This window comes from Amia ocellicauda, chromosome 7 (assembly GCF_036373705.1).
Source record: "Amia ocellicauda isolate fAmiCal2 chromosome 7, fAmiCal2.hap1, whole genome shotgun sequence".
NCBI classification, from domain to species: Eukaryota; Metazoa; Chordata; class Actinopteri; order Amiiformes; family Amiidae; genus Amia; species Amia ocellicauda.
Genome location: NC_089856.1, coordinates 31,920,541 through 31,935,116, shown reverse-complemented (window position 1 = coordinate 31,935,116; position 14,576 = coordinate 31,920,541). Strand labels below are relative to the sequence as shown.

Here is a 14,576-nt window from a genome sequence, read left to right as displayed (position 1 = left end):
CCAAAGCCACATTTACAGTCTCTCCTTTCTGTGAGCCATCTGAATAACTGCAACATTAACATGTTTATTGACGGGAGCTTTGCATTTACAAGGCAGCTCCAAAAGCGTGCCTCGCAATGTCTAGTCTCTTTCTGGACAGCCTCTGTAAATGGGAACCATTTTTATAAAACAGCATAGCAACATTTTTACTGGCTGTGTGCTAACCAAGCAGAAACTGACCAGGTGCCTCTGACTCTTGAACTTGTGGGTGGCTGCAGAGAAATCTCTGAGCATGTAAACAGCACGTCTACTGTACAACACTGCAGAGTGCTGAGTTTATCAGAGAGGAAGGCTTTCGTCCATGTTTCCTCTACAGCTTATGTATTGAGATGTTTATTCTCAATGAATGTTAAATACCAGCAAAACCCAGCATGCTAGTGCAGACCTGCTGGACACAACCTGCCACCTGAGGAATCTGTGTGTGATTGTGTGAGGAAACTTTCACTGAGGTTTCCTGCTTGAACAAGCTTGTGCCAGCTCAATGCTTAGGATTGCCAATGTGCTTAGAGACCGAATGATAGAAAACCAGTTCACAAAATAAACCCTACTCAAGACACGCAAGGAGATTTTAACTTAGAAGAACACATGTAGCAAAAAGTAAAAGAAAATGACTTTGCTGCTGCTTTTCTCAGTGATGTGAAAATGACATGGTCACATTTCAGATAAAGGCAATATAGGAATCATTTTATAACTTGCCTTTTAAAATATAAGATGTCAGTCGGCAGACAAATCTGGCAAACAGGCCTAGTAATGCTTAAAAGGGTAAGCTTGGGCTTGTTAAAAATCACTAAAATCCCCAGTTGTAAGAAGCAGTGAAGGATTTATGCTGAATATAGTAAGTTCTGAAGTTCAGACACATCCACAGCTCCTGAATACGCATGCTAGCCCAAATTTCATTCTGGCCCTTCACATAAATAATGTGATCCATGCTTCAGTTTCTTGACAGCCATCTGATCAAGAGATTTGTACCCTGGGGCCTCCTGCTGCAATGAAAAGTATGACTTGTAGATCTCCCTCTCTCTCTCTCTCTCTCTCTCTCTCTCTCTCTCTCTCTCTTTGTTTTAAATCTTCAAAAGGTATGCTGTTTCAGTTATCCCAGTCAGGATCTGTGGTCGCTCAAGAAACCGTTAAGAAGCAGTTACACCTGTGGGCTGGCATGCGTGTGTCAAATAAGCTGTTAATATCCCAGGGCCTGGGCCTCCGGCTGGGCGCCTGAGATGTCAGCCAGCCGCCCGCTGCGTCACACAGGAATATCTTTGCTCTCAGTTAGGCTTATTCTCTGTGACCTTTTCTCTTCAGCACACACCAATCACAGAAAAACTCACAACACGACAATGTGAAGCTATGCTTTAAAATAAATCAGTGAACTTAATCTGAAAGTATTGCAAATATCTTCCTCAAATATAATAATACTAATAATAATAGATTTACATTGTTTTTGTTCAGAAATATGATTGCTTTGACTTTTTAAAAGTAAAAGAATTACTTATCTTAATGATGCAAAACCACATCTCCAAGAGACTAATGTGCAGATATTATGTACTTGGATTTTTTTTATTTTAAACAAAAATCCAGAAACTTCACGCATCCATCTATGAGCTTTGAGGGAAAATAAGTGTTTATGAGAAGAATATCCAAATTGGCAGCTGGTGGGTGTAAGATAAACTACACGAAGTTTAATATAATATCAATGGGAATGGTTCACAGTCAATGATAAAAGACACACACACATATACAAGAGTGTAACACAACAGATGGCGGAGTGGGGGTTTTACTAGTTGCCATCGCATGGTATTATCTCGGTGGCCAGCCATGTCACAGTTACTCCACAGAGTTCTCTGGGAAATGAGATTAAATATTGTCCGTAAAAGCTCTGGTGCGGCTTAAGCATTGCGTAGATACCATGACAAGCAGTGGGATAATGTATTTTATGTTGCTTTGTTTTACAATTTATAAATGTTTTCTGAACGCCAGTGAAAAACAAATCATGATCTTATTCATAGTCCTAAACACACTCACATACATACACACATACATATATGAATACATTATTAAATCTGTAAACATAAAATACCAACATTTTGTATTTAATAATAAAAATACCTGCTGTTTAGTTACTATATTGTACAGAGTTCTGTTGAATTAACTGACAGCTGACAGATAATATAACAATTTTATGTTAATGTTAGGTAGAGATTGCTGTACTCTTCTATAAACAGTTGCCTTAGGTCCACAAACCAATCAACTGTATAAAATCAGGAGCAACATTTTCATGCAGTTGTATTTACTGCAACAGCGAATGTGTATGTTTTGAGAGTTATAGTAACCTATTTTTCCAGTTTCAAATCTCGTTTTCTTTTCTTGTAAACTGGTAAAGTCATGCCTTGCTTATAAATGCTGTAAATCAAATACCCTGCATTGTTTGGTTTCAACTTAAATAAACTGTCAGATTTCAGAGTTCCTTAGACAAGAACAACAAAAGTGTTTCAATCTTTTTTCCTCAGATAAAGTGGCTACAGTTATGCCGTATGTCCCTTATCACCACCTCTTGTATTTGGCAATTTTTGCAGCTTTACCGACATTAAAGCCAAAGACAGCAAACAATGTATTTGCTGAAGCCTTATCTGAGTAGTAGACTACTGGGCACTATTATGTGTTTTATTGCCACGGAAGCTGGCGGTCATTCTCCCGCTCGAGTTGACAACAGCACAAAGCAGCAGTTATAGGCAGGAAAATAAAAACAGCCACGCGAAAGCAGTTAATAGATCATTCGAGATAAAAAAAAAAGGGGCTTTAAGTCTCTCTGGGCTTCATTAATTATACTTAGGCTGAAACACAACCAGAAATCCAATCCCCACACCTGCTGTAACTTTTATCTCTAAGAAGTACAAATATCTGTTGCGTCTGTGGATGCCAAAGCCTTGACCTTGCGGAAGCCATAACAAGACCACAATGTGAGTGGAAACTAAGGGTTCATTTGAAGCTGGTGGGAGAACATTCTGGCCTTTGCAATAACCACACTTATTTCTGAGACATCAGCGCTGACAGGACCCTGAAGTCTAGTGTGTGTACTGTATAGTTTTCATATCCAGCTATTAATTAACTGGATTGATTAATTAAAGTTACTCTAAGACACAAAGACAATTGCACAAATATCAAAGGGGGAATTGTTTTTATTCTAGGCTTCGTTGCTTGTGGGATCCCCCAGGTTCCATTAATTTGTAAATGATAAAGGTATTTAATACACAAAATGAGATGTGCACACAGTTTAATCTCCTGTTCCAGACTCTATACTTGATCTCTCAACATCAGAACCTTGAAAACATTCAAACAAATGAAGGTCCACAGTCTGCTATTAAAGTAACATTACAGATTTTTCTTCCCCTTTTGTTATGGTTGGTAACAACAAGAAGTATTCATAAACATAGCATGTTACTGCACTCATTACTTGAAAGTGCAGTTCACCATTTAAACAAAAAATGACATCCTACATTTCAATCTGACAATCCTAAACAATTTCTGCATTATTTTCTTACAAACAGTGAGCCGTGTGAGTTATTCTAAAGGGTTGGAGCAATGCAACTGGTTGCCTTTTTGTGTTTCTGTTTGCTAGGTCAACAGGTTGCCATAGCAGCACTGTTAGATTTAAAAACCAACCCAAGGCGGGACCTACTGTGATCATAAGAGGATGGTTTCCATGGGAAACCAGGTGCTACAGCCAAGCTGGCTAGTTGGGGTTACACTGTTGGACAGATATCAGCAATATGAATATGATGCACTAATAAGATGAAGTCTGGGCCCATGTCAAAAGCACATTCGAAGGCATCTTTCACAGCAGAGCAAGGTGTTTACCCTCGGGTCTTGTCAAAATTCTCCCAAATCCTGGCCTGTTTTCTGCTTCATTCCTGTACTAACATCATGACCACTCCTAGTCTGTATAAGACTTCAGACTTCTGTATAATCTATACAATGTGTACATTCAGTGATGTTCTGTGATTCCTGATTATTGCCTCCTTGCTACATACTATAAGCTGCAGTCAATTACTTCCTCTAAACTGATAGGAAAAAATCAAGCAACAGGGCAATCTTTTTAATTTATGATGTGACCAAACAAACTGTTAAAAGGTTATTTACATAGTATAATCACACTTTAAACTAGTAAGTGATTCCCTGAAATATAGCTCTCTCATCAATGCTCAGTTTAAATAACCAGTAAGGTAAATGGGTGGCTCTCGCCTTCATAGGGACCTTCAATGTGCTGCCAAAAAATTAATTCTATATAACAGACTTTTCAGAACTCATCCTCTCACTAAAAAACAATGAAGGTTAGGACACATAACACAGAGATATATTATTCGTAAAGTTTATGCCTTGTGTAAAAATGTGTTCATTCATATATACTTTGGCTTCTATGACATGCAAACCTCCTACAGCCTGCCTGAAGCCTTTTCAAGAAACCTATACTCTAGAAGTGGGAATGCTTGCTCTTATCAAAGATAGTAAAAAATAACACCATGCTTTAATAGCACAAGAGTAGGTGTAACCCAAAAGATCAACAATCTGGATGCACCGCCTGCAACAAGATCCCCTCTCTGCTTGACTGTGCTGCTCAGGCACTGAAGGCAGCGCCAGCGTTCTCCCGGGGCCTGACACTTTTGACGCAGAGCACCTGTGTGGGCCCGCTCGGCCTGTAACGCCTCAGAGAAGGAGCAGCGGGTTGGGCGCAGGGACCCTGGGCTTCCCCCTCCTGCTCCTGCTTGTCTGTCAGCATTTCCAGGCAGGCAGCAGGAGTTGATTCGTGTGTCAGAAAGGCGCTCTCCCACATTCCCCGGGTGGCTGGCAGCATGCCGGCTGCAGAGGGGTTCGCTTCTTTCTCACGACCTCTCAGGTTCCTGAGCTCATCTGGGAGCTATTCATTTCCTGCCAGAAAACAGCCTTCCCCTTGCAACTGCAGGAGGAGGGAGAGGGAGAGAGGGAGAGAGAGAGAAATCTCCACCTTGGCCACAGAGCAAGCCCAGGGCTTGGTACAGCGAGCTCTTAGCTTAAATCATAAAGCTCTTGCTTGTCTGGGTTGCAATCAAAGACAGTGAAGGCAGGAGGGGGGGAGAGATTACACCATATGGTAGCACTTAAGAGCCAAGGAGGAAGCAAGGAGACGTTTGTTGCATGTGCACAAGGAGTGTGGGAAAAGTTAATTGACATGAATGACAGCTAACCCCTAGTAGGGTTATTATAAGTGTACATGGTAACTGTCTATACAATACCACTGGTAATATGAGAGCAGCGTAAAGCAGTTTATAGGCCAGTGGTCATGGAGAGAAATATAGAACTGGAGGCAGCTGCAGCACTGTGAAAAAATGGGTTGCTCTAACCTGGACAGCAGTTCTTCTCCCACCCACCCTCACCGAATACGCTCTAGAGTCTGCTCTGTGTCACAGTACAGAGAATCATGTTAAATCAGCGTCACTAGAAATTCAGACTCCCATCCATAGAGGCACTTGTTTTTCTTTTGGCTCCTGGTGTGGTTTTCTGAGCTCAGATTCCTACGTGGCTTGTAAACATGTTTGTCCTCGCAGGCGTACAATTCACATGTTTTCAATCACCCTGCTCCAGCGCCATAAAAGGTGCAATGGAAATTCAAATGGATTGCAGTTATCCACACTTTATGCCTCTTAGCAGTTTTTTTTTGTTTTTTTACTTTTCATAATTACAAACATCTGGAATGGCCTGTTCAATGAATGGCCACACTTCACACTGTTTGCCCTGGTCACCATTCTTGAAATTCAGCTTTACATTGCATTTAGGAACTATAGTTATTGTCATCAGTTTTATGCAATAAGGGTTGCCGTCTCTTTCCACTTATCAAAGGTGATACTCATCCCTTCATTGATTTGCCCAATTAGTGATTAACAATCATACTGTAAAACAAAAACATTTACATGAATGTTTACCAGTAACAATGGACTATACAGAAGTCTTCTTTTCACTTACTGAGAACCCCGCTGTTCATTGCCCGACTCTCCTAGCTATCAATATATAATTATTAATGTTGATACAATTCTAAAGCAAATATGACATAAAACTGCTTCTTAGGCCTGTGAGTTTGAAACTTTTGCTCTTTTACATAGTTCCTGGTTAAAAGCATGAATGAAAAAAGTAATATTTTGGATCTGAATAGAACTTTGAAGGAATTCTGTATTATGAGGTCATGGACGTACACACATTTCAAGACCTGACCAGCTCTTAGGTGAACTCTTTATTTAATAACATCGCAATCTCTTTCGCTAGACAAAACAGTGAATAATATCGCAGCTGCCTTCATTTTTAGAGTATAGCACTCACTTCTGAACATTGAGACTGACTGCGAATTTCTCTTACAGGGCAAACAAAGGAGATTCCCATACAGAAAGGGCAAACTTGCCATTAAAGCTGTAGATCTATTGACTCCTTCTACACCCAAATCAACACTCCATTCCAAACAGTGGGATACTAAGTGCAGGGTTCCTGACATTTATATTACTGTGCAGCCTAACATCAATATATTCAGGTACCATGTGAAATGGATTGTTCTGTCTCCCATAGGGTGCATTAGAAATACAGTTGTAGTGAGTTGTTAACACACAAATGTTCTCCTTCATCAACAGACTGCTCCCAACACACTGAATTATCTGTCTCAGACTGAACCCTTGGAGTGTCCGGTGTGAAGAGGGGGTCATCCCAGATCCCCAGTGCAATAAGCGACATTTTTACTAGATGGCGCCAGCGATCCAACCATTACATTAATAACTAAGTACCTTAACGAAGCGCAACTTTAATCTTTGCCATGGGTATATGTGTAAAGACCAACGCCGGTCGCGATTTAGAAACACAAATAGACGTAATGTTGATTTGAATGTTATTCCTTTCTTCTCTTGAAACTTTAAGGGCGAAACAGCAAGTTCTGATTATAATAACCCACAAGAATAAAGGAATGATTTACTGTTAGTACATTTATTATTATTGCTATTACCAGTCTTCATGTTATTACTCATCGTTAGCATGAATGACTAATATATCCCCTCTCAGTGTATAACTTGCTGTGGCTACACATCCCCATCTGAACCATCATCCTAAGCCCTGGGGACTGCATCTGTAGGGGGTTGTATTTGTGTGTGTGTCCCATAACAAGAGAGCAGCTCCTTCATTAAGCCTTTAACCGCAGTCAAAAACATACCAAATATTTTTTTTCCTTTTTCTCCGGATGTCTTTCTTTCTTTCTTTCTTTCTTTCTTTCTTTCTTTCCTTGTCCTGTCTGGTCTCGCTTTTCCCCTTTTGCTCCTGCGTGTTTTGCGTTTCTTAAAACACCTGGATTTGGTCAAACACCTGGCCAATCCAGGACAAAATCCAACAAGCCTGGGTGCAGGGATTTAGTGGAGATGTGGAAGTGTTTAAATCTGTGCGGTTTTGAGTTGGGACTTGTCCTGGGGTTTGTGTGCGGCTGAAACACGACACCAGCGGGCGGACTGCGTCTTATCAGTGCGCTCGTCTCGGATGGATAGACGGACGGTGATTGTAAAAGCTCTGTATTACTGTAGACAAAGTTTTAAAAACAAATGCGAGCATGACTTCTTAATGCTTGCCAAACTGAGGGGCAATGCATTCATTGTTAAAAAATACAACACAAATAATCTAGCAGCAAAAACAAGATGACAATACATCCGCTGGCATGTTTAAACATATACGCGTACGTGTGGACCAAATGCATCTAATAAATACAATACTGTTACAGATGATGGGCCACCACAATGTGCAATACACCCCCCCTCTCTCCCCGTGTATTTCTATTGTGATACGTGGTCTTATCTGTTGATGAATTATTTGGACTGTTACAGATACTAGAGACAGTCGGACACTATTGTGGAAAGATGTGGTTTCGATGGGATTGGATTCGTCTACTTTTTCAAACTTCTATAGCTTGTGGGGGTCGTGGGGGTCGTGCGTGCCGGTGTGCTGTCGACGCAGCGTCACTATTGAATGCACCGAAATGTAAAGGCGGTCTGATACACAGTAGCCGTCACACAACTGTAACCAAGCATGCCGTCTGTAACCACGACACGTCGCTTTAATGACACCAGTCATTATGCAGCTTCGTTGTCGGTCTCATTTCCAATGAATGATAGGGGTTGTCATTGTGCGGACACGGTGTTTGAAGGGCACTTTGCGGAGCGATCCGTTAAAACGAGTTCATATCCAAGCATTAGGAGAGAGCGCTGCAAGGTGCACAGATATAGACACGCGTGTTTTAAGTTGGTTTTGAAATTTATTTATATCTTCCAACAGGAAGAAACCGTTTAAGAGCATTCAACATATCTTTGGCATCACATCATAAAAAAAAAAAAAGATACCTCGAATATAAAAAATGCGGTTCAATAAAATCTTTACAATACAAAACATTTCAATATGAACTTTCCCTCATATATAATATATACAAATATAGTGCATCATCTTCACTTAATACATCTGAATACAAAAAATAGGGACTTGAACAAGAGCCCAGTTCTTTTCATATCTCTAAGAAATCTGTCCATTTCAAAGTCTTTTGAGTGCCGGCCTGTCTGTCTACCAGGGTCTCCAAACGGAGTCTGCGGTCACTGAAGGCGCCCCCGGCGACACGGCAGCGGGCACCGGCGTTGACACGTTGTTGGCATACACGGGTATAACTGGTCCATTGGGTGCAAAGGCTGCGTTTGGGATCAAAAAGGCGAAGCCATCCGTGGCCGGTAACAGCTGGAACCCGCCGTAGACCTTCGCCGCTTCTGCAGGCAAGCTGACCGCAGAGCCCCCTTTGCAAGGCGGGACCCCGTTCAGAGGCATCACGTTAGTCTGCGGAGAGGCGCCCGGGATCTGCACCAGCTGCTGGCTGAAGGCGGGATGGGGAGGGCCGGCTGGGATCTGCGGCTGGGTGGGGTAGTTCATGGCGTTGATCTGTGACATGCAGTTGGCGAGGTGGCCCAGGAGCCGGGTCCTCACCTCGGTGTTAACCCCTTCGCAGGTGGACAGGAAGCGCGTCACCTCGTTCATGCACTCGCTGAAGCCGGCTCTGTACTTGCCCAGCACGGTGGGGTCTGTGTTTAAAGCGGCTGCAAGGCAATGCACACAGGGTCAATGCAGGCTGGAGGCAGACGCCTTGCAGAAGTGCGCTTTTTCACTTTAAAAACCACAAATATGGTTAAGAAAAACACAATCCTACACCATCTAAACCTTACTGACCGAGGCGAGTTGTAATATCTGAGAAAAGGGAATGAAATGTCTATTTGATCACTGTCTGCCTCCCGGAACTAGCACAAGTGGTGTCTATAAATAATACCAGACCGTGGGAACAGAGCTGCGAGCCAAGTCAGTAAAACGGCCGCCGAATAGCAGCTCAACCGCAGACGGAAGTCTGGAAGAAATCAGCTCGCAAATATTCAAGGAACAGACACAGCAAAGGCAACTCACCCGTCATTTGCGCTCTTTGCAGGTTTCTCAGGTGCTTCACCGTCATTTCAAGGATGTCGGCTTTTTCCAGTTTGGAGTGTCTAGAGCTCTAAACATAAAAAACATGTGGTTAGAGATCACTGCCGTCTAACATCTGGGTCATCACTCCGGCATCAATCTACAAGTGGTGCGCATCTTCTGATCACTTGACGTAAATGCGCAGTCAATAGTAGTACTGCGGCTGAGATGGCGAGCCTTACATCTTTCTTAAGTGCGTCCAGGATCAGTGTTTTCAGCTGGCCGAGGCTCTCGTTGATTCTCGCTCTTCTCCTTTTCTCCATGATGGGTTTTGACGACTGCAAGACAAAACGACAAAAGCCATCGTAAGAATCAGCTGGACACTCGCAGATGAGGTACATGTAATGCACTGGCAGCGCTGATACTGGGGAGATAATAATATACATATAGGTGTTCGTTACCTTTCTGTGCTCGGAGGCGGTCTTGGGTTTATCGGGGGTGGTGTTCATGCTTGCCGGGGTGGCAGCAACCGGAGACGAGGAGGTTTTCTCCATCATATCGGCGGGCATCTTCCGTGAGCAATATCCCCAATGTGGAAGCGCTTGAACCCCCGTGCTGTGCTGGCAATGTGCAATGAAATACGGCTGCTTCACCTGCACCCTGTCTTCTGTGAACACCAATTCCAAGTTTTTGTATTTTGTAGTTTTTGTTTTGTTTTCTTCTTCACATAAAAATCCGAGTCTTCAGTTTGCAGGAAAGGAAGAAAAAGAACCAAGCTTGCTGTAATACACCCTCGGTCGCTGCTGCTGCGTCGTGCGTGTCCCTGTGGCGGAGCGGCGGCGGTACCTGCTGCGGCGCTGAGTGGCGGCCCGGCTCGGCAGCAGCTCGTATTTATATCTGCGACTGCACGCGAGCGGCTCGTGTGAAACTTCCCAAACTTTCTTTCCCACAGTAACTTCCCGCCAATCAGCGCGCGGACACGCGGCGGGGCGGGCCGGCTCGTGCACGGCGCGCTGTCATTGGCTGGCGGCGCGGGGCGGGTGGCCAATGGCGCACGGCCGGGCTCGGGGCACCGCCGGGCCTCCGCCGTCAATCACGCCGTGCACACGTTAACCCTTTCGCTTCTGCCGCGCTGCTCCCGAACTGGGCAGATCAGATTCCGTTGGTTGGTGACTTTTTTTTTTTTTTTTTTTTTTTTGGGGGGGGGGGGGGAAGCTTCCCTTGCATCAGCACTGATTGCAAAACAGCTCCAAACAAAATATGAAAACGGAGCATGCACACTCATTTATGAGGGGCCTTATTTCTTTTTAGTGTATAACTTCATAATTAAATTAATGACTAAAGGGGGGGGGGGGTCACGTTCAATTACCACATTTACACATGTACATATTTTTTTTTTCTTGAATAGTAATTGATCTAAGTGGCTATCTAAGAACTAAGAGTTAGCAAACGAGTTTTGACAACTTCATTGACACATCTAAGAAATAGAAGAGAAATAGCGCGTAGAAGCATATATTAATAATAAGTATAGGGGAACTATCAAAACGAAATACTGTATACAGGGGGCTCAGACCTGGCCGAGATGTCTTCTGGCTTTTGTTCCAGTTCCCAGTTAATTTACAATATTTACATACTAAACCATTTGCAGATTGTTTTAGACCTTAAATAATAGCAGCTATGTCTAACTGAGCAACTGTGTAAAAGTTAAAAAAAAAACACTAAACTTAAGAAAGAATCGGGTATAATTATTGCGCACAGATCTAAAAGCATCTCAATTAAAAAATTAAAAAATGCCCAATAAAGCACGGCAAACAAAGCTGCCGCTCTGTGCAGCGCGCCTGCGCCTTTAACGCCGCTGCGCGAGCCTGGCGGGGCACATCTGCCGGCATGCGCTCGCGCTCTTGTGCATGTGGAGCACGTGCCGGGATGCTTTACCGCCGGGGGGGTGAGTTGAGGTTTGCAGGCCTGGAGGTTTGGCGGCCGGGCTGGGGGTGGCGGTGCTGGTTTATATTAGAGGGAAGGTAAATAGCAGCTGCTGTGCTCAAGCCTGGGAAAACCACGCCCCCTGCGCGCCGGACCGGGCTCGGCGGAATGTGCGCCAGGCCGGAGCTACTGCTGAGGAGGAGGAGGAGGAGGAGGAGGAGGAGGCTGCAGTGCCGGGCTGCGGCTGAGGGAAGGGCGGCGCTCGACAGTCAGCTTTCATTTCCACACTGTCGGATCGTGCCAGCAAATGACTGACTAGTAAAGCGCTTTCAGCATTGTACGTCAGTTTGCACACGCATGTTAAAACAACAGGATGTAATTACAAGGTATAGTCTGTTTGAGTTCCTTTATATTCCACTATACACGCCTGTTGGACCAATAACGTTTAAGTGTTCAGATGTTGCCATCCTATAATTAATATGACATGCTCTGCTAAGGTCATAGAAAAATGTATTTGCAATTGAAGTTGAAGTTGAAGTAGTGGTGCGTTATCTTATTTAAACTGAAGGTCGTAGGATGCGTATTGCAATCTAGGTGAACAACATAGAGGTTAAAATCACTGAGCAAAAACACGTTTCTGTGTAAAGCAAATGTAATCATTCTATAGCAGTCATGTTAACAGTACACAATGTATGTCTGATTGGAATGCTATTCGAACGCCGTCCTGTTCTAAACATTCCACAGTGCGGCGCATGCTTCGTTTTATAGGCAGGGTAAAGACGCGTCCACTTTGAATATAATCCACACCCGCATTGCCTTGCCGATACCTGATATCAGCTGTAATTTCCTCCTCTGAAGGTGCGTCTGTGTGCTTTTGGGACTGAAGTGGGACACGTTGCCGTAGCAGACGTCCGCGGCGAGGCCGTGGGGGGGCTGTTTGCTCTGTCACCCTGCGCCCCTCCGCAGCTCTAACGGCGCATTACTGCCTGATCTCCAGCTGCTGCGGACCCGCGACACGTGGCGGGCAAGCGGCCGGGGGAAGGCGTCCCTCCCGCCGGCCTGCAGCCCACAGCTGCGGGAAGCTTTGCTCACTGCTGCGCACAGATCCCGGATTTGATAGGAGCTACAGCAGACCAGCTGTGCGGCGTACCCCCCTCCAGCGTTTGTCAGTCGGAAACTACAGAAGTGGAGGCTTCCCTTCGCAAATATTGAACTTCTCGCTTGTAACTTCGCAAACAAATGTGGTCCTAAAAAACACCTTTTTGCATTCTTTCGTTTTTTCACCTTCTTTGCGTTAGTCTGCAAAATACTTCTGAATAATGCATGTTCCCCTTTATTTTACATGCATGCACATAGTATTATAGCACACGAATGTCCTGCAGTTATTTAACAATTATAATGAGACATAATCAGACATGCTTATTTGTGTGTGTTTAACAGAATGGAAGACGTTGACGTGGAGATTGGGTTTGTGTGCACGAAGTACATCATCAGGCTACTAAATTAAATCCGCCGCATTGCACTGAACTCTAGAGTTTAGAAGTCCAGGATTAAAGGATGATTCTTATCTCTGATGATTTTTGTTTATCGATATATTTTTTATACAACTTGGCAGTATGTCTTCGCAGAATTAAACAGGGTTAATTATTACATTGAGAATACCCTCTTCTCAGTCATCAAAAGACGAAATAAAACGATAGTTGACGATTAATGTTGGTTAATTTTGTAATTGTCAAAATGAACCATGAAATCTACAACGAAGTATAAGCATGGCTATATATAAACATAAGATACATTGAACACATTGGCTTGTATTTCACTGAAATTATAAGTTATTGTTGTCATGTTGTCAAGGGACTTCGCGAACAGCTGATATGAAAAATGTTCGAAACTTGTTTCGAATTAAATACAAATGGACATTAGCCATTACATACAGTAAAACCTTTATTTTCAGGAAAATGCTACATTTGGCCCTAAAATTGTGAAGTGCGATGCCTTTTCCTTGAGCTAATAGTAAATTAGGGCAATAACCAATGAGCCTGCCTGGCATCTGTTTGTTTTCGAAGTTTAAATTCGTGGTTGGCAGAAAAGTTGTATTGATCTTCAGTTACGTGATATGCCCCGTAATAGACACCCACCCCTTCCACTCCTTGATATAGAGTGAAACGGATCTAACAAAATAAAACCCCACACATTTGTATTCAAGAATAACTTAGCAATACAGTTTTATAATGTGAGCAAAAAGTTAGATAAAAGCAGCACAACCATAAACCAATATATCAAATGAGTTGTTCTTTAGCCTACATGTTTATTATTATTATTATTATTATTATTATTATTATTATTATTATTATTATTATTATTATATTATTATATTTGCAGTAGTAGTTATGATTAATGCAATTCGATTTTAAAAGGAGACCTATATAGGCTACAAAATTGTTTCAGTATAAACAGCACCATTCCAACATGATTCTCTGTGCCTACAATTGCCTGATCACAAGGCAGTTATTTTTTGAACAAAAGAAATGGGGAAAAAAGAGAAAAGAAACTAACATCTAGAGGCAATCTAACTGCTGCTTGGAGATTGGATGATACCCCTCATCCTTGCTTTTCATATGTACACAACACTGCTATAACTTGGGCACTTTCTTTGTGGGCTAGAACTATACATTTCAATACAAATAAATATATAAAAATGAAAGATAGTTTGCCTCAGGTCTTGGAACCTCGTTTCCTTCTTTGCCTGACTAACATTCTCACGCTGAGGTTCCCAGAGCTTTCAAAGCTGAGCGAAGTTTGAGTCACCAAACCCAGCTTCCCTAGCACCCATTACAGCCTAGCCCCTCTCTGCAATGTCCCACGCATAGAACCTGATCTGCACCTGGCGGAGACCAATCCACCTAGGATTTCCCAATATTTTACCCAATATTTTTGAAATTGTAAGATACATATATATATATATATATATACACACTCACCAAAAGGATTATTAGGAACACCTGTTCAATTTCTCATTAATGTAATTATCTAACCAACCAATCACATGGCAGTTGCTTCAATGCATTTAGGGGTGTGGTCCTGGTCAAGACAATCTCCTGAACTCCAAACTGAATGTCTGAATGGGAAAGAAAGGTGAT

General features: G+C 42.8%; 1 protein-coding gene across 1 annotated transcript; it reads right to left on the bottom strand.

Annotated features, from left to right (window-relative positions):
- Window positions 1–8,318: 8,318 nt before the first annotated feature.
- On the bottom strand, window positions 8,319–10,393 carry her6 (hairy-related 6). Its single transcript, XM_066709206.1, has 4 exons — window positions 9,975–10,393; window positions 9,756–9,851; window positions 9,517–9,604; window positions 8,319–9,158 (listed from the first exon to the last, which is right to left on the bottom strand). Exons 1-4 carry the CDS (start codon window positions 10,080–10,082, stop codon window positions 8,638–8,640), a joined length of 813 nt encoding a protein of 270 aa, XP_066565303.1. The 5' UTR covers window positions 10,083–10,393; the 3' UTR covers window positions 8,319–8,637.
- Between the last annotated feature and the right edge of the window lie 4,183 nt (window positions 10,394–14,576).